This window comes from Crocodylus siamensis, chromosome 4 (assembly GCF_052110815.1).
Source record: "Crocodylus siamensis isolate JL-2025a chromosome 4, ASM5211081v1, whole genome shotgun sequence".
Taxonomy (NCBI): Eukaryota; Metazoa; Chordata; order Crocodylia; family Crocodylidae; genus Crocodylus; species Crocodylus siamensis.
In genome coordinates this window covers 105435090-105461318 of record NC_143398.1, presented here as the reverse complement: position 1 = coordinate 105461318, position 26229 = coordinate 105435090, and the positions used below count along the sequence as shown (strand labels likewise).

General features: G+C 40.9%; 1 protein-coding gene across 2 annotated transcripts in view; it reads right to left on the bottom strand.

Annotated features, from left to right (window-relative positions):
* The window catches only part of KIAA1549 (KIAA1549 ortholog), a 221614-nt gene that overhangs the window by 77515 nt on the left and 117870 nt on the right, over positions 1-26229 (bottom strand). For both annotated transcript variants that reach the window (XM_090043259.1, XM_090043260.1), the window contains exons 2-7: positions 21558-24377; positions 19743-19831; positions 8771-8948; positions 6943-7073; positions 5561-5744; positions 1393-1452 (exon numbers count right to left, since the gene is read on the bottom strand). In XM_090043259.1, the coding sequence (XP_089899385.1) occupies positions 1393-1452; positions 5561-5744; positions 6943-7073; positions 8771-8948; positions 19743-19831; positions 21558-24377 (3462 nt within the window). The remainder of the gene's footprint in view (positions 1-1392; positions 1453-5560; positions 5745-6942; positions 7074-8770; positions 8949-19742; positions 19832-21557; positions 24378-26229) is intronic.

Below are 26229 nucleotides of genomic sequence, written 5' to 3'. Positions count from 1 at the left end.
AACTATGAAACTATTTGATTGCTGAACCTGAGGAAGCTAAGAACTTGCTACATGGATGGACAGAACAAATATAAGGCCAAGCAAGAGAGAAAAAGGGCTTGCGGGTTCTGAAAGGATGGGGAACAAAAATCCAGACCCACACAGTAATTAGGATTCTCAAAGTAGAGTTTTTGTATGAATCTATACATCTTTGTGCTTCCTTTATGAAGAAGGGGGGAGTGGGCTGCGGGGAGTGAAAATGCTCACATATGTATGTACATATGCACACTGAAGAAGTTTCTGGGGACATGGTGACAGAGTGAATGAGGTAATTTGCTACGGACTCAGGGACATAAATTTAAACCCCACTTCAGACTTGTGGCAAAGGCTGCTCCCAGTTGACCCAGTGGCAAATGGGCAAGTGATAATTCAGGCTATGCTATCCATGTCATTTCTTTGCGTGCCCCTGAGTATGGAAACTGACATGCCTTGATATTCTAGCCCACTATGCTGTTAGGCTTGGGCAAACTCTGATTTTGGTTTGTGACTAAAATGTTACTCTGCAAAACCTCTGGGTCTCTTCCTATAATTGCTTCACACCTCTAAGGGCTTAAACAGCTAACTGGAATATATTCAAGTGCAGATCTGAGAAAGAATAGGCTGGAGCAACTGGTGAAGGACATCTGGAAAGAAAGGATCCACTTCTGAGAAGGGTCATCCAGAGGGGACCGCACACCTCAAGAATGAGCTTGCAGGGCCAGAGGCGGTAACTGGACTCTCCTCAAGATGAATCAGATTATGAAGCAAACAAAAAGCTTAGCAGATCCAAAGCTTAGATCCAAACATAGCAGCCTGATTTCTAACCAGTTGGGAGAACTCAACCAGCTCTGATAATTACATTCAGGGCAAATTAAATGGCAAGCTGACTTGGATCAGAGGTGATTTGGAAGAAATGAGTTGTGGGAATAAATCAATGAAATGTGATGAAACTGCTTCAATTAATGTTCTTAAAAAAATTTCACACATATGGTATCTAGTCTCACTCTGTGGTATAGCCTTGTGTAATTTGGTACAAGATGACTTTTAAAAAGAAAGTTGTTACTGAAGGTAAAAATTATTCTAAAAATTGATGTGCAACTTATAAAGCATCTAGGGTATATAATGCCTTCTCTATACCTGGATGTGCATGTTTCTGCATTTCAGACATGTATTAATATTTTGAACCAATAAAACAAGGGATTTCTCGAGTTTGTTCTCGACAAGCCAAGTGCATTTTTCACAGAAATTCCAACTCATTATGCTTTTGGTCTTGGAGTACATTCAGTCCTAAACAGAAAACACCCTCAAATATTATGCATGTCCTGGCTAACAAAAATAACCACACAGCTATCTACCCATATGGACCATACATACCTGTTCTCACCCACGAAGATTTCATCAACTGAGACACATTAAGTTTAGGGTAATGAAAGGCTGAAAAAAAAGAATGGGAGAGAAAACATTTGCAAAAGCTGTATACTCAACACCACAGAAATAAAAGAGAAACTGTTTCATAATTGTCCCTGAAAATGTACTTCTTTGTTATACAGCACAATCCTTGCTCTTCTCCATAAGCAAAAGAGAGACACTGCTGTTGATGCATATTCTCCAACTGAAGTCTGAAAAAAAAGGAGCCGTCTAAAGTGGTCAGGATTAATAACGTAAAATATTTCAAACTTGTCACCCTGAGGTCTTTGCTCCTAGAAGTGTGAAGTAAAGCCCATTATACTAAATCTTCTTGCTCAGCTAAATGTAAAGTGAGATTTTTGCACTAGTAGGAACAGGCTCTGCTGTGGATGATTCCAGGTGATTCATTCATGACTGGTTGAGGAAGAGAATACAGCTCTTCGTGGCCAAAACCAAGTAGAAATATTAACAATCAGTTAAACATGCCAGGAAAAGAATGGACATCTGCCCTCTAACCATGGGCAGGAGATCATCCTTCAGTGCCATTTAAGTGGTTCCAGTTTCCTGTTCCAGCTTACATCCAAACCATGCCACATCTAGAACGTTAGTTTTAACCTGTTAAAACTGCATGGTGTTTGGAGAAAAGCAGCCTTTCACTTGATGAAATGTATTTTTAAACAGAATCTATAGAGCTATCAGGTTTTTCCAACATTCATGAGTTTATGGCAAATCTCATATTTGGTGCCTAAAGTCCCAGACACTGAAATCAGGTGAATAAGAGAATTTCTCTCAAATATTTCTAGTCTTCTCAATTATGGAGAAAACCTTGAGACCACAGGAGTAACATAAAAAGGAGAGAAGTTATTATTAAACTATTTTAAGGCAACCTTGTAATTTTTCAGGCCTGACTCATGTGATTTGGATGTTTGGGGCTGGAAAGAGTGCAACAGATTTCTTCGTAGCAGTTAACTGTATGAAATACAAAACTTTTTTTTATTTGGTAGTTGTATTGCAACAGCACCTGAAAACCCTAACCAAATGGAAATCTGCTCAGATGCTGTGCTAAGATGTAGCTAATTGATAATATCCGATTTAAAGAGATATGCAACATGGACAGAAAGGATGAAATAAAACATAACACATAGGCAAGCTATTAAAATGGCCTTGGACTCTTTGAAAATATTTAAAAGAAAAATGCTGGCAGTTCCCATACTTGGCCACTCCCAGTGCCAATATTCTTGCACAAGGTAGTACACTGTGCATAAGGTAGCTATTCAAAATAAGAATAGCACTGGCCAAACATCCTTAAGTACCTAACAATGTACTGCCTGAGGCCTATCCAACAAGATACAGGCTAAAGAATATGCATATTGGAAAATAGATAACAGACCCAATGTAAGGTTTATAAGCAGAAGGTGATGCAAAATGAACAAAAGGAGCGAGACAACTTGCTTCTTTCAAACAGAAATTATAATCAGACTCCAAAGGATTTGTTTAAAAAGGCCCAAGATTTTCAGTGATATTGTAGTACTGGCTATATTTGAGTTTGAAACAGCTTGTATTTGTTTGCAGCTCACCTAGCACTTATAAATCAGGCCTTGTATGCAAGATATTTTAAAACATTATTGTATAGAAACATGTACATAGCCAATTTAAAAAAAAATTAAATCCTTTGGAATGCCTCAACCAACCAGTCGGAGGATAACAGTGCAAGCAACTAAGCAGCAAAAGGAGCAGAAGAGGATGCTAGGGAGTATAAAAAATTGGATGTAAAGGCATATTCCATCATTCATGAAGAGTAAATATCCAATTACTTGCCACCAGAAAGGGGAAGGACTGCATGCAATTTCCAGAATGGATAAGCAGCTTTTTGACCAGCTAGTTATCTTGCAAGTAGATGTTAGCCTTTTAAGAACAAATTTCTTGCAATTATTTGACTGCTCTCCGAATCAAATGAAATGGACAAAAGTAAACAAGATAGGGCCCCATTCCTCAAAGTTGCAACCAAAGGAAATTAGGTGCCTACCAGTAGGTATCTTTGTTGGTCTGGACCCTAGTACACATTATAAAAAAAAAAATCATTCTGTAAAATGAAGCAAGGGGAAATTTGACTTCCTTGTTTAATAAGTCATTTGATTCCAGTTTTTGAAATTCTGACATTGTTCCTAAATTCCAGGCCTTAGATGAAACAATATTAATACCCACAGTGCAGTACGGAAAACTTTATAGGAGGCACCTAGACAAAGACACCTAGGGAAGTGCCTCAGCAAAACCTGAAAGCTGTTGATGATCTCCCGGCTAGATGCAAAGCTTAGAAATAATCACTTGGGCATCAGATTTGTGCTGCATGAGAAACCTCACTCTTTGCTGACATGGGAGGTGGAACAACTGATGCTATCACCCAGGGAATAAAATAGCTTTTGTTGCTATGGACATCAAAGCAGAAAAGCACAAATCAAAACTGGTTGTTTTATGTTCAGATAGAACTACAGTGAATAACTTGTTCAAATGATGTACAAGCCTAGTTTAGATGAGATGTCCCCTTTGCTTTGGGCAATGCCTCCCATACCTTTGATTTCATTATATTCAGAACGCAAACTCCCCAATGTTTAAAATGTCTGCACTTATTTGAAAGATGTTTTCAAATTTTCTCTTAAAGTCCCAAAAATCACAGACAATCCATAAGACATTGGTGAGGGCTTTGAGGCATACAGTATGGTACTCCAGCTGTATCCAAATACACTGGATTGGCAATGAATGCAGATTATTAAAAAAGAATATAAAAATATCATTTGGCCCTCCCCCATTCAAAACAGGCATAAAAACCTGAGCCAGGGATTGTTGTGGCCCAAGTGGTATTCTTAAAGAGTTCAAGATAGGCAAATTTGTGGGAACTCTATAATTCAGGATGAAATGATAAAATCCATCATGTACAATGGAGCCTCTTTTCCTGCTGTGTTTGAGTTTGCACAAGCTAGACTGCCCCAGGCTGGTAGAAATAGTAACGAAAGATAATCCTGACTTCATGTTAAAGGCACTTGGGGGTAGAGACAGCCCCTGCCATAAGAAAGCTACCTTTAAAATTACACTTAAACACTATAAAACCCCAAATGCAGGACAGTACAAATGCATGTTGAATAAGGTTTTTAAGCACAGGGCAGCCTGACTTTCAAGATATACTCATCTTGGAAGAAATTCTGTTCTCATTTTATTGCCCAGTCCCATTGCAGTGGCAAAATATGGGTTTTCAAATAAGGAATTTAATCAAAATAACACCCCCCCCACCATAAATATACAGCAAATCACACACTAGGACACAAGAATAAAGCTGGACCAAATGAGAGTCACATGTAAGAAAAAAACATTTTTAAACTAAGAACAGTAAAAAATAGGTACAGGAGTCCAAACTAGAACATGCAGAATGAAGAGAAACACCTTTGGACAGTAAAAGCAAGCAACACCACTCCATTTTAGTTTCCTGATTGAGAGAACAGTGCCCAGTATCTGACAACTGCCTTTTAAGGTCACACAAACTAATTTAAATTATTAGCTGCTTGTGGACAAGTTTTCTGTTTCCATCCTCCCAGGCTGCTGCAAAACCTATTCTGTCCCTGGACAAGAGTCACTGGCATAATTAAATCCAATTACTGTTGCACGCAGGTGGGTTCATATCAGACCAAATTATAGCCGAATTTCTGCAGGGAAATAGTGAGAATACAAAAACCTTATTATACCTCATTGTTTTGGTAGTGGAAAAGAAATATGTACCAGAAGAACAGAAAAAGGGGATCAGGAGTTTCCTCAAAAAGGAGATTTGAATGATCATAATAAATGGCACAGGCTTCAACTGGTTTTGGTCCCAAGGAAATTCTTATGTGGAATTATTTTAAATACATTTCATGATGCCATGAAGAATGGAACTGGAGAACAACAAGCAGGCTTTTACTTGATCTGATCTAGGGAAGACCAGAGCTTCATCTTGCATATCATGCAGAAATTAATGAATGGCAGAACCGTTATAGATATTTGTATGGCAAAGACCAAGCAGGAAGCTAAAAACATTAAGCTTCATAACCAGTTACTGCAAAACTATGGAGGCAAAATACCTAAAACCTTAGTGACGTGAGGTACTCACGTTCAGCTATTTGTTGCACAGGAAAGCCCAAGTAGAAACTGAACTCTACCACAGACAGATTCCTCAGCAGCTCACTGATTTCAGACCCATTTAAGAAACTCTGATCATCTCGAATAGCAAAGACAATGTTCACAGGGCCCTGCCGAAAGGCCATCCGAGGCCTGTTCAGAGTTATATTCAATATCTGAAAAGACAAAATTAGAGCAGATCAGGAAAAAGCCTGACATTAAACACTTTTGCTCCCTCCCTACCCAACCTTTTTTTCAAATATGAAATGAGACATTTTATATTCAACCCAGGCAACATCAATGTCAGACAGATTGTGTTGCACTAAGCCTCAGCAACAAAAGTGTCTCACATACACGATTTCTCTTCTAATATTCATCCTTTAAGCACATTTACACTCCAGCTTCATATGAAGGATGCCACACAGGAAATGACCAAAGAAGAAAGGTAGAGAAATACCAAACAGAGACAGCAAAGTAATTCCATCAGCTAATACCTCTACCTGCACAAACCAGAACAGGTGAAAATAGTACCTCAGTCTATAGTCACACACACTGTGGAAAGACCTTCCTTGTCTGTCAAAATCTTCTATGCCCTGCACTAGCAGATCCAAAGATTTGTGGCAACAAAATGCAGACAGACTTCAAGTAGACTTCCTATATAATGTCTTGCCTTTGAGCTCCACCTAACAGCTACACTAACATGCGAGGGTTGCATCTGTCCACAAGAGGAAAGGATAGTTCTGTAAAATATAATTTGCCCGTACTTTAAGGAAGCTTTTCCATAAGCTCCTCTGTACTTTAGGTAAGCTCTTCCATAAATAATTTTCCATGACAACTTAAAATGCCATTTTATTGATGAAAGCATTTAATTGCCTAAAATTATTTATATTATAAAGCATTTTCCAGGTTGGTTAGCATATATAGACCCATTTTTATTGATTTTGGTTTAAAGCAAAGCTAGAATTTAAAAAATAATCAGTAAAAAAAGTGACAGATCTTATTAATTCAATACATACACAGTTGGCATCCAGGAAGATTTAAGCCTTGTTATTTGGTTTTAGTATCCAAGACAGATCTGAGATCTAAAGTTCAAGTAAGAGCTACTTTAGATACCTGGCCATGGCTAAAAAGCACTGATGAACTTTTAGACCCTGCTACATCTGTTAACTGCCCATAATATAAAACTGTGTTTAGATCATCATTTCAAGTTCCTTGCATCTCAAAGAATGTTTAGTAGGGTACAATGGATTTCTTTATGAAAACACACATGGAAAGGTATCATAGGGTTAAGATGACCAGAAGAGTCACAGGTAGCCAGTGAATACCTGACCTGCTATTACTGATATGATGAAACCCAACAGCCAGTGAACTCACCTGCACAGTAAAGTTGTAAATATCCTTGCGATGTTTCTTCACCTCCGTGAATGCCATGGTCAGCCCTTTTTCAATATGTTGGCTGAAGTTACAGAATCCAATATCAATGTTTCGAGGCACAAACTGAAGCACTGAAAGTAAAGAAAATACATTATTCCAATGATGGCAACATTTGCATGGAAAAGTGACAGCAGGGAGGGAAAGGGAATCTCCCTCTACTCAGGAAACAGTTTTCCATAAAATCCAGGCTGAACTCAGGGAAGTAGAAGTCTGAACAGTATAGCTCAAGGAATTACTGCAGTACTGGTTCTGTACTGATGCAAAATGCTCTCTCATCACTAAAATCTGATGCAACAACAAATCAGATTCACTGTCAAGAGATTCTGCAGCCAAAACACTCCAACACTTGTGATACCACATTGCAAGCCCTTGGCTGCATGAGACTAATACTGAATCATTTGTGCAAAGCTCTGTATATTGGTGCATTTATTCAAGGTTTTTATGAAGACTCTTTAAAACAAGACCAGCTGTGACCACCTCTGTGACACAGTAACTGAAATCTAATATTCAGCTCAGTTAAAACACTCCAACTTTGGTTTATCATAATATAATATCAGTCTGACACCTTTCACCAGTACGTACTTAGCAAGCACATGTCGACTTCCTGACAATGTTTTCTCACCCACCACCAATTCCACTGTCAGCCCATTTTAGTGCACTGGCAGAAGTTATAGAATCTGCCCTGAAAGTTATTTACTGTATCCTCTCCAGGAAATCTATATATACGTGCATGTTAATTAAGCATGTGGAAAAGTGCCAGACTGAAAGCACTAGATATTACAATTCTTATTATATATGTATTCACAAAGCAGCTACAGAAAACAAAGCATCTCTGGACCAAGCAACCACTTTGGTGCAATAGGTTCATTTGCCTCCTGTGCCCGTTTGTGCTGGCCTGGGTGCCACCTGACATTCTTCACAGGCAAGTCATCTAGAATGCCTGTTTTGTTATGCGAGTGTTGGCCAAATAAGAACCACTAACTGCAAACAGCTGTTACATGGTTAATACCATATTTTGGTCATTAGTGGCTATGGACCGTATCAAAAACCACCATCGTGCAGTAACAGTGAAAAGCTGCATCCTAGTATAAACAATCATCTTAGCCATCCAATCCCCCCCCATCTCATGACCATAAATCAGTGTAAATGAAGACTACCTTTTAAAAAAATAAACACATGAATTTTTAGAATTATTTTTGTAAACATAACCAAAAGAATTATTTAAGGTCAAAAGTAATTTTAAGTTACACAAAGAGTTAACAGCTTAAATGCACTTTGATTTAAAAATAAAATGATGCAGAAGTACAGTCACTCTTTTCCTAATATCTGTCAAGACTCTTACATAAAGTTCTGCATTTTCTGTGCAACAGATCACAGATAGTAAAAGGGCCTGGGAGGATGGAGACAGATATGAGATTCAGCACTGTGATAACCTGGCTGACACTTAAGGCAGCATTAAAAAATAAATAAATAAATAAAAATCAAGCACCTTATGCCTTGTTAGTCACATCATTAGATCTGATATTAAATAAGGAGAGCAGAACATTTTATTCACACTTCTTACCAAGTGAAAAGCTTTCCAGCTCGTTAAGCAGCTTACAATAAGAATTGTTTGAAACTTATATAACCTTTTTCACCACAGGATGGCCAAACTCCCCGTGAAAATTAAGGAATTGAGCAGATCTAACTTGCAAGAGCATCCTTCCTCCCAGCATGAAACCTGTGCATCAGTAAGGGACTTCTCCCTACACAATAAAGGATACCTCACCTGTGTGAACCTGGAACCTGGAATCTGGGACAGTGAAAGAAGGACGTAGGGACAAGACCATGGGTGCCTGACCACGAAGAAGGCTGCTGTTCATAAGTACATTCATGACAGCTATTGCCGTGTAAACAAAAGGACCTGATGTCACCAAGAAAGAAAACTGTGGGGAAATCTTATAAACCTATAAAAGAAAAGTTGAGAAAAAAAATCAGCATCAATCCTGGCAACTGCTAAGTTCACACCTATACTGTACCATCTATCTGAAGATCTCAAATTATGGACGATTCAAGCAACATAACCCTGGGAGGCCGGAAAATATTATCCTTATTTTACTGACAGTGATACAGATGCATACAGATCTGAGCTGCTAGCAAAACTTACTCTCAACTCCCACCCAGTGCATTAACCAGAGAAGCATCCTCCCTTCACTAAGGTTCTCTCATTAGAATTTGTTCAGTCTCTTGATTGTAACACTGGCTTTACATAGTGAACCCCTCTACACCATACTGGAGTTCACCATATGTTCACTGCCAATCACTGACTTACTGAACAACTGGGCATTATAGTCTGCACATCCTATAACATGAATTTAGAGTAAGCAATCTGCACTCAGAATACATTTTATTAGATTCACTGCTGTGTGATTATACATATGCATACAAATACATCTACATGTCAACACTTTTTTCTGTTCAAGAAGTCCTTCCCCTTCCATACTACCACTATCACTGAACATTTTCACCTTAGTTCTTATACCCCCCCACTATTTTTGTCAGAAGACAATTCCAAAAATTGTGCAGCCCTAGAAATCTGGCAGTTGAACAGCCATCATCTGATCTAATGGATATACAGTGCTCTCTCTCTCCCAGGGCAGCCTTTCAATGAACCTGAACACTGACTGCCTGCCTGCCCTCTTCCCCACTGGAGAGTGGGACCATCAGGCAGGATGTCAGTGATCAGCAGGAGATTCTACAACTGCACCAGGGTCTGGAGCACCAGCAGGTTTTCAGATAGTTTGCTGGTCTCTGCTGGAGGGTAGTGAGGAAAGCCTGTTGCTGTTCCAGCTGCCATGTGGGGGGACAACCAGAGGCATGATCAGAGACCAAAGGCTTCAGGTAAATCCGTAGCGTACAATGAAACATCAGCATTCTCCAAGCTTTGCACAACTAGAGGGACCCTGATGAATTTCACCGCATTATTTGACTGGAGGAAGAGCACAGATTTATCCTTCCCTGCATGTCCGTTAGGCATCTCTCTGTCAGCATGGATTAATAGCAATTACTGCTTAGCTGAGGCAATAGGCAGCTTTTACATTTTTTGAAAAAAAGTGCAAGGCATATTTTAAAAGATCTTTAAAAAATTGAAGGAAAAACACTTGAATTGTAGGGGGGAGGAGCAGGAGGTGCAACCTGACAGAAGAAAGCAATCTCCAGATTTTACATCATTCCTTGTATATACCTGGAGCATGGTGCCATCAAATTTCTATTTTAAAAACTGATAGCATGCAAATTAAATTCAACATAAATCATAATTACAGCTGCCTCAGTCCACCTTGCCTGCGGTTTTATTTTGAAATGAAAAAGGTAAATGGTTTCTACTGCTTCAGTTTGTGAAATGGAAAGAAGAAAGGCTAAGACATGCCACAAGAAAATAGTTTGTTATCTATGAAAGAAGTTGGTCTGGAAGACAAGAAAATAAAGAAAAAGAACTACACTCATTGGTATTAGCTAAAGTAAAATACTCAAAGAGAGAATAGCCCAGCAAAGACATTGTATTAAAGTGGAGTGCAATGCAAGATGCCATAAGCAACACAGCCACCTCTGCCTGCCATCTAGTTTATATACCATGAAAGCTATCTTCCTCACTGTTATACTGTAACAGTCCTCAAACCCCACATAGGGCATTTAGTCTGATTAGGTATAATTTAGCCCCCGCACACATTCCTAGTTTTGTGCTTCCCTGTAGCAAGAGGTGGACAATCATTCCAGAAAAATGATAATTTGAGGAAGGTAGAAAGAAAACCACTGCATCCTCCTTCCTCTTTTTTTCCTCTCCCCCCACCTACCTACTCATTTTGCTTCTTTACCACTAAATGACCTATCATGACAAGTATCCATAGACAGCATTTTCTTTCCTAATGGTTGTTATGAACCTGCGAGTCTTACTAAAGGTGAACAGAAAAAAGTTTGTTTTTTCCATGCCTGACTCTAATGGCAATATTTCCCAATCATATTTAAGCATCTAGACAAAAAAACAAACAAACAAGCCTCAATTTCAGAAGTGATCAACACCCACAAATTTCACAGAACAAAATGGGACACATGAGAACATTTCTGAAAAAAAATCAAGCCATTTTCATTTAGCTGTCTGACTGAACATTGGCCCTCTCTTTAGGCAGCCAGATTTATTTATGTATTTATTTTTTTAAGGCTAGATTTTTCAAATCACAGGGTAAGGACATAAATATTGCAACGAACTGATTAATTCACAGTCACATTACTGCTTTCTATATAGTATTCGCATTACTGCTTTCTATATAGGATGGAATCGTACCTATCCACTAACTGTCAAGCTGTATATGGTATGAAGCTGACAAAAAGATTACTGTTCTTCACTCAATTAGCGGGACCTATGCTTTTGAAACAGGAAGATGTCTCCCCCCGCAACATGGTTTCCATAAAATTTCAACTAGCTATGACATGCTGCTAAGAGAGAACCTTGAAATTCTTAGTTCAGATATCTGTTATAATGCATTTTATAACGCCCCCCCTTTAGTATTTTAAGCCCTACTTTTTTTTTGTTTTTTTAGCATCTACTCTGGAAAATATTTACAAGCACACAAAGCAGCAAAGGAAGGAGCAGAAATCTGAGCTCAAATGGCAACACTTGAAGGAAAGCCTTTTCAATTCCCTTTTAAGATTAACATTTGTCCTATATTTCAGCTAAGCTGCAGTATCATTATATTGCAGCCATGCATTTTATTTTGTGTAATGCACACCTTGCTACCATGCTACATTTAACAAAACTGCCTTAGTTTACTGTGCATTACATCATAAAAACAAAACAGCATCTGTGAACTATAATAGGAGATATAAAAAGAAGGAAACGTTAAAAACAAATGCACTCTTTTTATCTTAAATTGCAATATGCCCCAACCAGTTAATGGAAACTGTTGCCTAACAAAAGTCTGCTTTGTTTGAGTGGCTGTTTAGCATGAAAGAAGAGCCTGTTTTCAAAGCTGCATGACTGTAGTGATTAATACTTGTTACTATATTGGACAGCTGTTAATTTTAAAAAACATAACATCCTCAGCAGTATTCTGTTACTGGACATGAAATCTTTTTCTGGTGGGACAAGGAGATAAGAATATTTCCACTATATGCAATTAAGGGATTTGGGGGGGGGGGGGGGGGGGGGGGGGGGGGGGGGGGGACGACAAACAAAAACAGACACCACCAAGACTTCACTAAGAGAAAACAAGTACGACAGTGGTTCTCTTCTATAACATAAGCATGACTGATTGCACAGAAATGCTCTCTCCCTTTGATAAGAGGGATTTTGTAAAGAATGAACCCAGGCTCAGAAAACTAGCTGCATTATTTATAAAAGAGACTGACTCCCGGCAGCCTAGAGCCAATGTATCCTATCAAGAGCTTTGCATAGTAATAGTGGACATGAAAGGAAAGAATTTAAAGAGGGAAACCATGAAGGGGGAGGATGGGGGAGGGAGGATCTCAAATGTTAGCTGCAGTCAACCTTCAAATATTTAGCCATATACTCGGTCTTATTGCAGTTGCTACTATTTTAGTAAAAGCTGCTCATATTATTGAAATATACAGTGCCTTCAAGTAGCCAGTGCAGTTTCACACACATGAACTTTTCACTCACACGGTTTTACAGATATATACCAGCTGAGGGAGTGGTTCACTGGCTGAAACTATTGAAGCTTTAAATTATAAAATTCTTTAAACCTTTCCAAAAGAAAAAACCTTGCCGTTTTGGGGGGAGATGGAGAGTAAACTTTTATATAGAAAATAGAAAAATAAAGTTATCCAATAAATTAACTTTTTGGGAAGACTGCTAGGGGGACAGGAACTCCATTAAGGACCCATATTGAGAATAGGTCCTAACTAAAGCAGTCTCCTGAAACATCGGGGAAAACAATCCAAGACAAAGAAGAGGGGCCATATGGGTTTGGCTGGTTCAATAACTGAGCCAGGGTGTGTACAACTAACAGCTGAAACATTTCCAATGCCTTTGAAATGTTCCAAAAAGTGGCTGAAATGCTCCAAAATAATACTGCTTGAAATGAAGTACCTCTTTTAGATATATGCGCATGGGAATCGGGAACCTATAGGTCCTTCAAAATCCCGAAGTGCTCTTCTCTCTCACTCCCTCCTGGGCTCTTCAGCCCTCAGTCTCCTCTACCTCTCTACCCCTGGGAGAGGGAAAGAGGAGAACTTCAAGGGATTGGACTGGAGAACCAGGTATTCTAGTGATGGTCACCCTTACCACCACTACATATCCCTGTGCCCTATCTTGCTTGCTGCCCCGCTTCCTCTGATAAATCATGTCCCAACCACTAGAGCCCCAGGGTCCTACCAGGTCTCTGTGTCCCACCACTGCTGCCTTTCATCCTCCAATCTCCCTACCTCTCTGTCCCTGCAGGCATTGAAACATTTTGAAGCGTTACAACTGGGGTGGAGGGGGGGCACAAAGTTGGGGCTATATATGCATGTCCCCAACTGAAATGTCATCCTTTTGAAACATTTCTAATGTTACTTCTGTCCACACCCTTTGAGTAGGGAACACACACAATGGGTATTTATACACATACCTTTTCATCCTTTGACACACCGGAGATCCAGCAGGTTGGAGCAGACAGCTCCACTCCGCACAGAGCTGATGCGCGCTGTGCTGTGTCACATGCAGTTGTATAAGTGATGAAATGCACTCCAGCACATAGAAAATGGCAGTGGTACACTTTTGAACTACAATAACTATGTGCACTGTCTCTGTCTCCAGAAGGGGAGGGGAGAAGGGGGAGAGCAGGGAAAAGCCCACCAAAAGTCCCTTTGTGGAGCAGGGGGGGGAGGGAGGGAGGGACGGAGTGCCCTTGCTCTCTGGAGGAGCAGGGCATGGAGTGGGGGCTGCCCAGTTGCTAGATCCTAGAACCCTGCTATAGGTTAGGAAAGGGGGTAGGCCAGCGGGCAAATGCTGCAGAGCTCCCAGGGCAGTGTGGTTCACACTGCTCCCGTGGCATTCTGCGTGGGGCCGAGCCCCACTCGCTCATGCCAAAGTAGCCCACACCACGCTCCTGCCGGTGCTCACAACTTAGCCGGGTGCTGCTCTGTGTCCCCCGCCCACACACACACACACTCCAGTTCCAGGATCTGGAGCCAGAACCCCACATGCCTGCTGGAAATAGCGCAGTGTGGTGTAGCAGGAGTGAGAGGAAGAGCCGTTGCTGGAGGCTGGGGGGGTGCAGAGCAGCACCCATTTGGCTCTTTCCACCCTGGGAACAGCCCATTAGAAGCTGCTTCTGCTTTTGCCCCAGCCCATGGGGGCTTCAGCTGCTAAAAAAGTAGTCAGGAGCTGAAGCTAGATCTCTGGCAGTGTAGCAAGAGCCACCTGGATGAAGCTTTTCACTTGCCTGCCCAGAACAATGTAGCACAGCATGACATGGTGTAGCAGCAGCAGGACCAGCTTCCAGTGGGCTGTTCCCAATGTGTTTGCAGCCAGCCAGGTGCTGCTTCTGCACCCCCTGCCTCCAGCAACAACTCCTGCTCTCTCTCCTGCTGCACTACACTGCACCACTCCTGGCAGGCACAAAGGGGCCCAGGTCCAGATCCTGGAGCTGGAGGCAGGGGGTGCAGAGCAGCACGCAGTCAGGTTGCAGGCACCAGTGGGAACATAGATTTCATAGACATTAGGGCTGGAAGGGACCTCGGAAGATCATCGAGTCCAGCCCCCTGCCCAAAGGGCAGGAAGTCAGCTGGGGTCATAGGATCCCAGCAAGAGAAGCATCCAATTTGCTCTTGAAGGTGTTCAATGTAGGTGCTTGAACCACCTCCGCTGGCAGACTGTTCCAGATCTTGGGAGCTTGGACAGTAAAGAAATTCTTCCTTATGTCCAGCCTGAAATGGTCTCACAGTAGTTTATGACCATTTGACTTGTCATCCCTTGGGGCGCTCTGATGAACAAATGTTCCCCCAGATCCTGGTGGTCACACCTGATAAACTTATAGGTGGCCATCAGATCACCCCTGAGCCTGCGCTTTTCCACGGCTCTCAGCCTGTCATTGTAAGGTCTGTTTTCTTGACCTCTGATCATGCGCATGGCTCTTCTCTGGACTCTCTCAAGCTTCTCCACATCCTTTTTGAATTGTGGAGCCCAAAACTGGACGCAGTACTCCAGCTGCGGCCTCACTAAGGCCGAGTACAAGGGGAGAATGACGTCCCGGGATTTGCTCAAGAAGCATCTATGGATGCACGCCAGCATTTTGGTCGCTTTACTGGCCGCAGCATCGCATTTCAGGCTCATGTTCATCTTGTGGTCAATGATGACCCCCAAGTCTCTTTCTTCCGTAGCGCTAGCCAGCATAGCACTGCCGAGCCTATAAGGATGCTTCAGGTTTTTCTTCCCAAGGTGGAGAACCATGCATTTTCCGGTGTTAAACACCATCAGGTTCTCATCCGCCCATTTGCTGAGCCTGTCCAGGTCAGCCTGGATCACCTGCCTTTCACCTGGCGTGGATGCTTTGCCCCAACGTTTGGTGTCATCAGCGAACTTGGCCAGTCCACTTCTGACTCCAATGTCCACATCATCAATGAAGATGTTGAACAATATGGGTCCAAGAACAGAGCCTTGAGGGACCCCACTGGTCACAGGACACCATGATGAGTGACTGCCATTAATTACAACTCTCTGGGTCCGACCACGGAGCCAATTTCCCAGCCAGCGGATCATGGTGGACTCACGGCCACATAGCAGAGGCTGCTTCAGTGCGAGTGAGTGGGCTCAGCCTTACAGAGAGTGCTGGGGCTCTGGCTCCAGATCCAGCAGCTGGGAGCTGAAGCCAGAGCCTCATGTGCTGGGGCAGGAGCCATCCTACTGAAACCGCTCGCCGAGTGCAGCCTTAAAAATGGTGGCCCCGGCTGTGAAACTGGGGGCTCTGGCTGTGTTACAGCCATATAAATCAGCCACAAGGGACAGCTAATTTGGCAAGTCTGTAGCCGTAACTGAAACCTGGCAAAGATGCATATACATCTTTAGGTGGACTGCCTACTAGAAGGAAACAAAGGCCTACATTCTTAAGATAAATCTTTACTGAAGTTAACATGAATGAACGAGCTTCTGTTTCTCCAATCAGTCAAGGCTAGCTCAGCTCAGAGTTTCCACACAGCAATGGGTAAATATGGCTGTAATAGTGTTGCACACTGGCATGGTACTGAACCAAGTGAAGTACTTGGACTTCTGGTGCCTCCCCCTTGGGTTCTGAGTACTACATTAGAGTGCACTGCTCTTTGCAAGTTTTTGTGCTATCTATGCAACCCAAATGACTGCTGCCCACAGAATACCTTATTAGGACAGGCTGTAGTGCATACATGGGGATAATGGGGCATTTAGGGAAAGACTAAGGTGATGACCGTGCTGTTTTATAGGCTTGATGCAGGCTGACATAGTGCACAAGTTGGATTTGGGAACAGAAGAGCTAGGGAAGAAAGAAAGGCCTTGTATTCCTTATGCTTAGCTTGGAAAGGAATGCACAGATCATGCGAGAATTACAGTAATTTATTTTACTAATGTACCAATATAAGATAAACATGTACTTAGGCACATGCTGTAAAACTCTGACTGCATTAAAATAGGTGTGTTCTGAAGTTCTTTTTTTTTTTTTCCTTTTACTCAAAGTACTTGCTTACCAAGAGACCAACAAACAGAAGAAAGGGACCCTAAGTATCCAAGCCCAAAAGGCAGACAAGTGCACCGAGGACATAGTACCATGCCACACATACTAGAACTGTACATTGTCAGATCACCTGCTGCCCTTCAACTGTACTTGCACAAGGATATTGTTCACAGGAAATAGCTGAATCATGTGTATTCCATCCACGGGCTGGCTACCTCCCCACAGATCATCACAATGGAGGGAGAGGAGGAGGCGGCCATGGCAGGAGCCTAGATCTGGACTAGAGCCAGGACCGATGCTGTACCCAGCTTGTACTCAGATCCTACTCAAACAGATCTCATGCTGCTGCTCCTGCTGTATTCTTAAGGTAAAGCCAGAGGTGATGAAATCCATCTTCTCTCTTCCCTCTCATCTGCATCGTGTTTCTGGCATTCTTGCTCCGGAATTTCCCTCTGGACATCGAAGAGGCAGTCCAACTTCCTAGCAGCAGCCATAAACAGATCAGCCCTTGTCCTCTTCCTTTCTGCTTCAGAGGTTCATAGCCCTGGTGCTGATAGTCAATAGCTTCCTAACGTTCAACAACTTGTCTGCACTGTGACAGGTAGCCCTGAAGACCCACAAAACATCACTTTCCAAGGGGGTAGAAGGAGGGAAATAAAAGCCTCTTCCTTTTAACTTTCTGTTTCACTATGAGGGAAAATCTGTCACTCTCCTACATACTACATCTCCAACTGCAGTGAGAGAATGACCCTAAACAAATCATGATGGCCCCCTCATGACAGCAAACACAAGTCACACCCATATTCAGTTGAACCAATACGTTCCATCCCGCTGCTGTGGTCCCCCAACAGCACGGGTGTGTGGAGCACGCCATAGCTGGGAGATCATAATAGCTGGGAGACTGCAGCATCTGCTGCCTGAAATGCCCCCATGCCCAACACACTGGCTGTGATCTCCCAGTCCCAGGGTGCGCTGTGCTCCCCAGCACCTGGGAGACTGCTGCAACTGCAGACTGCCTACAAGTACAAATTAAAGCTGGACAGAAACCAGCTACAAAGTTATTAAACATTTTCAAGCAAAAACTTTGTAGCTGGTTGGACCTTTTAAGGCCTGATATTTAATTTCCACATGTAACTAGTCTAAATTTATTGCACAGTTCATAAGGTTATTGCACAATAGATCTAATGTGTAGAGTGGGGCCTCAATATACTAACCTGAAAGTGAAAAGGCAAGTTTTATCATACTGAAGGATTTCTCCAAGAATACGTAAATCTAAGGCCAATATCTTTTTGTAATTTGAAAGGAAGGTACTGGTAGCCAACAGGATCCCAGATGAAAGTCCTGACTAAGCAATTTACTTTGTGACTGCGAGGTAAATTATGTAATCTCCTTGTATTTTGGCTATGTCCTTACTACTCTAAGGTTAGCCCAGTCAGAATGGCCACACCCTAAAATAACACTCAAACTGAAGCAGAGTGATTGTGTAACTGATAAGAGTATTTCCTATGATGAACTTCAACTATAAGCCCTACCAAACTCAAGATAGGGGCACCCCTCCACTAAAAACTTGAATTAACTCTGAAGATGTGAAGATAACAGAACAAGAAAAACAAAACAGGACCAGATGTTGCATTTGTGCTTAAGTAGCATGGTGGACTGAAAGCTATAGAAAAGGTAGAAAGCTGTAAACAATCAAAAAGGTTTTCTCCAATTTGTTTTATTGAAAGGAAAACACTGAATAAAACATACCAGACATTCTGAACACACTTCAAAGTACTCTCAGAGTGCCAACAGCTAAGAAATAAAGAAAGCTAACCCAATATTACTGAAAGTATATATAAATGCACTCAATGTACTAGGCTAAACTCATCTAAAACAGGGCTTAAGATATAATCACTGCACTCTGTATGCAGATAGTTGGCATTTCTTTTCAAGTATTATGCCAGAACAAAGATGCAATAAATCCCTGTTACTGTCAACAAGGCAAATTAAGGCATCTCACTTCTCTGAAAACCTGTCAAAAATACCATGCCATCTTCACATAAGTCATTGTAAATGTATCTTTGTCTGTTCTTCAATGGGCTCATTCTTCTGCAATTACTCAGGTTAAATATTACTGAGTTGGTCACACTAATTTCAAAAGGACGCTCTAAAATCAGGTATTACTTCTTGTGAATAAGACTTGCAGCATCAGGCTTTAAATCAAGAAGCGAGTAAAATGTATTTTTCCCCATTTTTTCCTACATTCCACATTGTCAAGTCCGATTATGATTAGATCCAAGTCATAACCCATCCTCCCCTGCTCCCCTCCCCACAAAAACCCCCCTTAGGGTCCATCCCCTCCCCACAAAAAAATATGTCTTTAGGAACATAACTTTAAACCTAAGCTCTAGTTTGCACTGAGTTTTAGACTTGGGAACAGTGCTGAAACACTGTAAGGATGATTCCTTGACTAGATTTGAGCCTCAAAGCAGATGGGAATCTAAGCTTCTATAAACAAAAGCCAATCCTATAAACAGGAGATGAAGGGGGGAAAGCACTATGGAAGATCTCAGATCTAGTTCTCTGAAGTCTTTCAGTTGTCTGAAAATAGCATGTCCCTCCTCCATTCAAAAAGCCCCAAGTTCCTGATTTCCTCTGTTCCCCTGCAAGTACTTGTGAAAACAACAAAACAAAATTAGGACAGATTTTGCAAAAGGTCCTCTCTTTGCTCATCAGCCAACACAAAGAACCAAAACCCTAACCTGATCATTTGAAAGGTAAAAGATTTTCAATTCACAATTTCACCTCACCTGCCAATAAGAATGACAAATTGTAGGGGGCAACTCCCTTTTCAAGCCATGGAGAACAGAAAATGCCCTAAATGTCATACTATTAATCATTGATTTTTGTACTTGTATTAAATGTAAGAAAAATATGGCTTTATATATTTAACTTTGAATAACTGTGATTTACATTTCTGTCTTAATAATCTTACTTCACAAAAAAAAAAAAAGAAAAAAAAAGAAAATGCTCTAATGTTATCATATCACTCAAAGTGCATAGGCACACCATACCACTTACCTCCAGCTCTACAGATCGCCTGAATTGAACTCTCAGCACTTCTCTGATGGATTCACTGACATTTTCTAGATTAGCTCTTCGGGCCAGCACTAGAAATTAACATCAGTCAGTAAATACATTTTATCTTTGTATTAGATACCCTGGTTCAATGCTGCATTTTCAAATTGTATAATGCATGAAAAAGCAGGTTAAGAGATCAGTAAAATGGAGCATACTTAGAAAAATTACTGTAAATAGTTTCATGAGTTCCTTGTTCATTTCCTCTCATTTTTTTTCCAATATCAACTTTGTTCTGTTTGCTGGTAAAAATAACAGTCTTTCTAATATATAGCCATGACATTTAAACCAGATCTGAAAGTCAAACTGTATTCTTTTGTACTTGTGCTTTGTAATAAAGATCCTGCTACTGTAACATAGCTAATAATTCTGTAGAGAACGCATGAGCCAAAATGGAAAGCAGATCACAGTTCAATAGCTGTGGTGGATATTTGCTGATAAAAGGCATAATAAAGCTTCCAAACCAATTTATCAAATAAATAAATAAAAAATACGAACCTGATTACCCAGAGAGGCAGGGATGTTGAATATGAAAACACTTTCAAGACAAAAACTACAAGAGTGCTTTGTTAACTTAAATAAATAAATTAAAAAAAAAAATAAAAAAAAAAAAATCACACTTTAAACTGTGACTGATTAAAGAAAGAAACTGAAGTGGCATCTTGGCGTTTTATATTTATTTTTCATCAATAGTGTGCATAGCAAATTTATTCTGTTAACAAGTCAAAAAAAATCCTACTGCTAACATACCCAGTTGCTCTTGGGTCTGGAAAAAAATAAAACCATGAACTTTCTACTTTATGTAGCACATGAACACATTCTGGTCATAAAACTTAACTGTATGTTTTGCTGAAGGTTATAGAATACATCTCACCCTTCCAACAACTGCAGTTAGCTATACCTTGCTAATTTGTCAATAAACTAGAAAGACAGATTTCCATTTTTTAAGTCATAACGACACCAAGTCCAATAAAAATGATTCAAAGCGTGTGTGCGCGCGCGCACGCACACACACACGCGCGCACACACACTTTATACGTTCTCCTCCTTTTAAAAAAAATCTTGGTTCTTTGCAAACAAATATAACAACTTTACAAGAAATTTTTGTGGGATCACGTGACCTGAACAAACAGAAACAGTGCCATGACAATAATCTATGGTGCCAATCCGAAGTATAAAGTATCATCAATTCAACATCCCTACATGCAGTTTTAAAGCACCATCTGTGCTTATTTGATGCTTGCAAAACAAGTTTTGTACAAAGTCATAATTTGCAAGAACAAGTGACTATATGCAAACACAGACAGCATCTATGGTCATACAGGCTAAGTTTTTTTTGGAAATTTGGCTCTTGATGTGACATAATTACCTGGAAACACAACTAAAAGATTTAAGTGACTTAAATTTCTTGCTATATTTCTTTTCTTTACTTATCTAATACAAACACATGCAATTTAAATTAAATTGATTTGGATTAGAAGGGGTAGCTCGTTGTACTGATTCCTTTGGGGCAGTGGTCTCCAAACTTTTTTGATCACGTACCCTTATCAGTAAAAAAATTTTGAGCATGCACCCCCAATATATGTATATTTATATAAATATACATATAAGTAGAAGTTCTAATATTTTCTTCCCCCACTCCAATGGATCATCTTGCGCACCCCACTTTGGAGACCACTGCTTTAGGGTAAAAGGTAGAGTTTAAAAAAAAAAAAAAAAGAAGAAAAACATTAAAATAAGACTTTAGAAATATCTTACCAGCTGTGACTAAGTAAGTGTCGGGAACAGTGATGTCACACACATATGGTTGCCTGGTGGCAGTCATGGCAGATGTTATACTTATAGCTTCAGATGGAGTAGTGGCGATTGCAGTAGAGGAGGAGGAAGAAGAGGAGGCAGCGGTGGAGGATGAAACACTTGAGCTGCTTTCAGTAGTTGTACTATGGTCAACTGTGCTAGTGATGGTGGTTGCTGCAGGAGTAGTCAAGCTTGTTATATTGGTAACCCCAGGTAAAGTAGTTCTTGCTGGAGTGACAAATTCAATGGTAGTATTCACAGACGGAGGCAACTGTGTAGGGACAAATGATGTGACCACAGAAATTGACTCAGTAGATGCAACAGTAATGCTGCTAACATCTGCATATGACGTCAGCATATATGGATTAGTTGTAAAATACGCTGTACTAGCAATGGCCTTAGAATAAGAGGTTAAAAGCAATGTATGGTTAACAGTAGCACCAATATCCTCATCTGAAGCTGCACTAGTTGAAAAAAATGAGGAAGATACATAAGATACATTTATGACAGGAGTTATCCAAATGGTAGTAAACCATGAGGTCAAGTGTGTTTCATCAATCAAGGTGTTGCTGGTGAGAACAGACTCAGAGTCAGACATGGAGAGCACCAGAGTAGGAACCACTGATTCAAGGGAGAAGAGCGAAGACTCTAACCGAGAGGTAGCTTCTGTGAAAGTTGAGGTAAACAACACTTCAGAATCCATTTGCAAGATTGACGTTGCTTCCAGTGACATGGAAAAGTCGGGATGAAAACTAAATGATGGTGTTATTTCAGGAATGTGTGCAACTGGAACAGAAGATGTATTTGAATTAAAATATGAAGTATGCCAAGGAGAGAACTGAGAAAACTCTGCACTTCTGCTGTCGGTAGCAGGCAGCTTACTTGAATCCCAACTAGAGAGATCACTAACATGTAGAGATGTTCCAAGCAGTGTAGGCAAAATTTGAGGTAAAAGTGTTGATAAATCACTTGGCGTTACTGAGTAAAAGTTTGATGCAGCTGACGAAAAAGATAATGAGATGTTAAGTTCAAAGAGAAAAGGTGTTGATAGAAGTATGGTTGACAAATCTGACATATTTACAGATGATTCACCTATTGACAAATTTGCAGAAGTTTTGTCAAGCAAAAATACAGATTCTGATGGCATAAAGTCAGGTGATACCAGCAAATTTGTAGGTTTGATTGTAATTAATGGGCTGCTCTCATTTGCGGTAAAAGCTGGTTCAAGAACACTGGTGCTACTAAAAGGTTCTACTGTCATAGTGGACATTAACGTAACAGTTTCAGTAACAGAGGAGAACTGTATAGAAGAAGTGATATCCAATGAAATTCCTTCTGAGAGCTGACTGTATGAAGGAAATATTGTTGTAGGCATTACATTACGGTCAACATTGAGAGTGCTTGAAAAAACCCAGTTTGGCTCAGAGACTTCTATAAATCTGGAGGAAAACGAAACAATAGGCCTTGATGGGAAACTAGTATCAAAGACTTCAGAAGCAGATTCCTCTTGTTCATACTGGTCAGCTTTTACTGTTGTAAATGGAGTAATGACTTTAACCTCTGAGGCTGTGAATGATAACGTTTCAATATAATCACCTGAACCCACATCATGTTCTGTATTTTCTGCTGAAAAGCCCTGTTCTGATGGAACTGAGGCCAAGTCGCAGTACAAACACAAAGCATACGGTCTACTGAAAGGCACTGGGCTTATGAGCTCGCTGAAGGGCTCAACTTGATTGGGTATTTCTGAACTGCCAGGCATATTTGGTGTTGTACTGGAGGATTCATGGGAAAACACGCTTGTAAACAAGTCATCAATAAGAAAACTATCAGAATCGGAGGAAACAGCATCTGAATGAACTGGGAAAGACACAAATGGAAGACTAGTCAAAAACAAAGCAGGTTCCATGCTGGTTGCCAGAACAGGTTTTGAACTAGAAATGCTTGCAACAGGGTAAGTCCTTAGATCCAAAGTTTCTGTTGCACTGCTATTCACACCAGAATAAGTTTTAATGTACTGCCCAGTACCTTTTGCCAAAGCATGTGGGGTAACTTGGGTATCTTTATCCAATTGCTGCATAAGAACAGATGACCCTTCAGATGCAGCATCAAAAGGCAAAGAAACTGAGGACAGTGAAATAGATGTCAAGCTTTCATCTACATTTTTCTCCAGAGCCACCAAAACCTCTGATGCAAAAGAACTTAAATAAATATCTGTCTTTGTGGGGTATAAAAGTAAGTCTCTGTTTACAGTCAGAATTTCATGATCTGGGGTAAAAGAGTTCAACTGTGTGGGAGAGTTACTGTGTCCAGAAACAACACTTAAGCTTGTCTTTTGCGGTGTTGTTTTCAATACATCATACAGTAAAGGAAAAACTGATAATGAAGGTGTTAGCAGTACAGTTCCTAATGTTTCTCTTGGTGGCTCTACCACATTATTCGAGTCATGCATTGTTGCAATAGACTGTAGAGAAGAAGTCCGCTGTGCATTTGAAAGCGAGCCAACAAATTCATTGTCACTTAAGAACACCTCACTGCTAGTTACTGAGACATCTACCATTGGTATGCTTCTCCCTTCTGAACCTTTGACTGTTCTTTCTTGATCAGATAATGTCATGACCAGGGGAGAAGTGATTGATGGCAGAACCACGTGGAGGAAATTGTCTTGGGGTTCTGAAATGTTTTTTAAGGCCATGTGTGTCATGCTGCCCACTGTGCTTTGCTGTTGCTTAGGACCCACTGAGAACATGGAAAGGTTTTGCCGCTCCAAGGAAAGATCATCTAAAAAGGAAAGGAAAGGAAAGGAAAAAATGGATTAGCCATACAGTTACAATACACTAGCACCAAGACTATAATCAGAAAAACCTACAAATATTGGGTTCTTTTAGGTAAATATTTGAAATCCTCAGACGTCATGATGACCGACGCTAATAAAGTCTGACAACCCAAGTGACAAGTTTCACAACAGTATTACATTCCTTCAGAGCAGACCATCACTCTGCTAAACTATTCCCAACCCACAGCCAACAAAAAAAACAAAACACTCTTCTAAATTCTGGATGATGATGTTAAAGCCAGCTGCTCTGTTTTCAAACACATATCAGTTAACATTTCAAGAACATAAAGAGGTACAATACGTTATAATGTAAAGCAAAAATATGGACTTTCTGTGGATTTAATTTTTTCTTTAATTCCTACTAATTTATTTCCTTGAGTTTTACCACTCCTTTTAATGCACTCATCAGCACAGTGAATGCAGAGTTAACTGAGGTTAGCCATGAGGTAAGCGGGATAGTGTGGGACCTGGAAGAATAAGAAGCAGGAAGGGGCAACAGGAGAGGCCTCATTCCTCCTGAGAAAGTAGGGCATTCAGCTAGTCACCTCAGGTGTCTGCACATGAATGCACAGAGCCTGGGAAGCAACCAGAAAGAACTGGAAGCCCTTGCACAGTCACAGAACTATGATACGATTGGAATAACAGAGCTCGCATGACTGGAGCACTGTCATGGATGGGTACAAACTGTTCAAGAAGGACAGGCAGAAGAGAAGAGAAGAAATTGTGCAGCATGTAAAAGAGCTGTACGATTGCTCAGAGCTCCAGTATGAAACTGGAGACAGGCCTGTTGAAAGTCTCTGGGTTAAGGTTAGAGGGGAGAGCAACAAGGGTGATGTTGTGGTGGGTACGTGCTGTAGACCAGTGGTCTCCAAAGTAGGGGGTGTGCAAAACGATCCAGCGGGGTGCGGGAAGAAAACAATAATTTTTTTTTAGTGAGACCCAAAAAGATTTTTTGTAGCATTATATAATTTATAAATAAATAAATATACATATATTGGGATGCATGCTCAACATTTTTTTACTGATAGGGGAGCATGATCAAAAAAGTTTGGAGACCACTGCTGTAGACCACCAGACCAGGAGGATGAGGTAAATGAGGCTTTCTTTAGACAACTAGTGGAAGTTTCCCAAGCACAGGCCCTGGTTCTCATGGGGGACTTTAAACATCCTGACATGTGCTGGGAGGGCAATACAGCAGTGCACAAGCAATCCAGGAAGTTTTTGGAGAGCTCTGGAGACTACTTCCTGATGCAAATATTGGAGAGACTGAATAGGGGCCATGCTCTTTTTGCCCTACTGCTCAACAACAGGGAAGAATTGTTGGGGGATGTAGCAGTGGATGGCAACTTGGGCGACAGTGACCATGAGATGACTGAGTTCAGGATCCTGACAAAAGGAAGGATGGAGAGCAGCAGAGTAAGGACCATGAACTTCAGAAAAGCAGACTTTCACTCCCTCAGGGAACTGGTAGGCAGGATTGCCTGGGAGGGCAGTCTGGGGGGGAAAGGAGTCCAGGAGAGCTGGTTGTATTTTAAAGAAACCTCACTGAGGGCACAGGAACAAACCAGCCTGATATGCAGGAAGAACAGCAAATGTGGTAAGCAACCAGGTTGGCTTAGCAAAGAGAACTCTTTGGTGAATTTAAAACACAATAAATTTAAGCGTACAAGAAGTAGAAGCTTGGACAAACAACTTGGGAGGAGTACAAGATCATTGCTCAGGCATGCACGGATGAAGTCAGGAAGGCCAAAGTGCAACTGGAGTTGCAGCTAGCAAGGGACATGAAGCATAACAAGA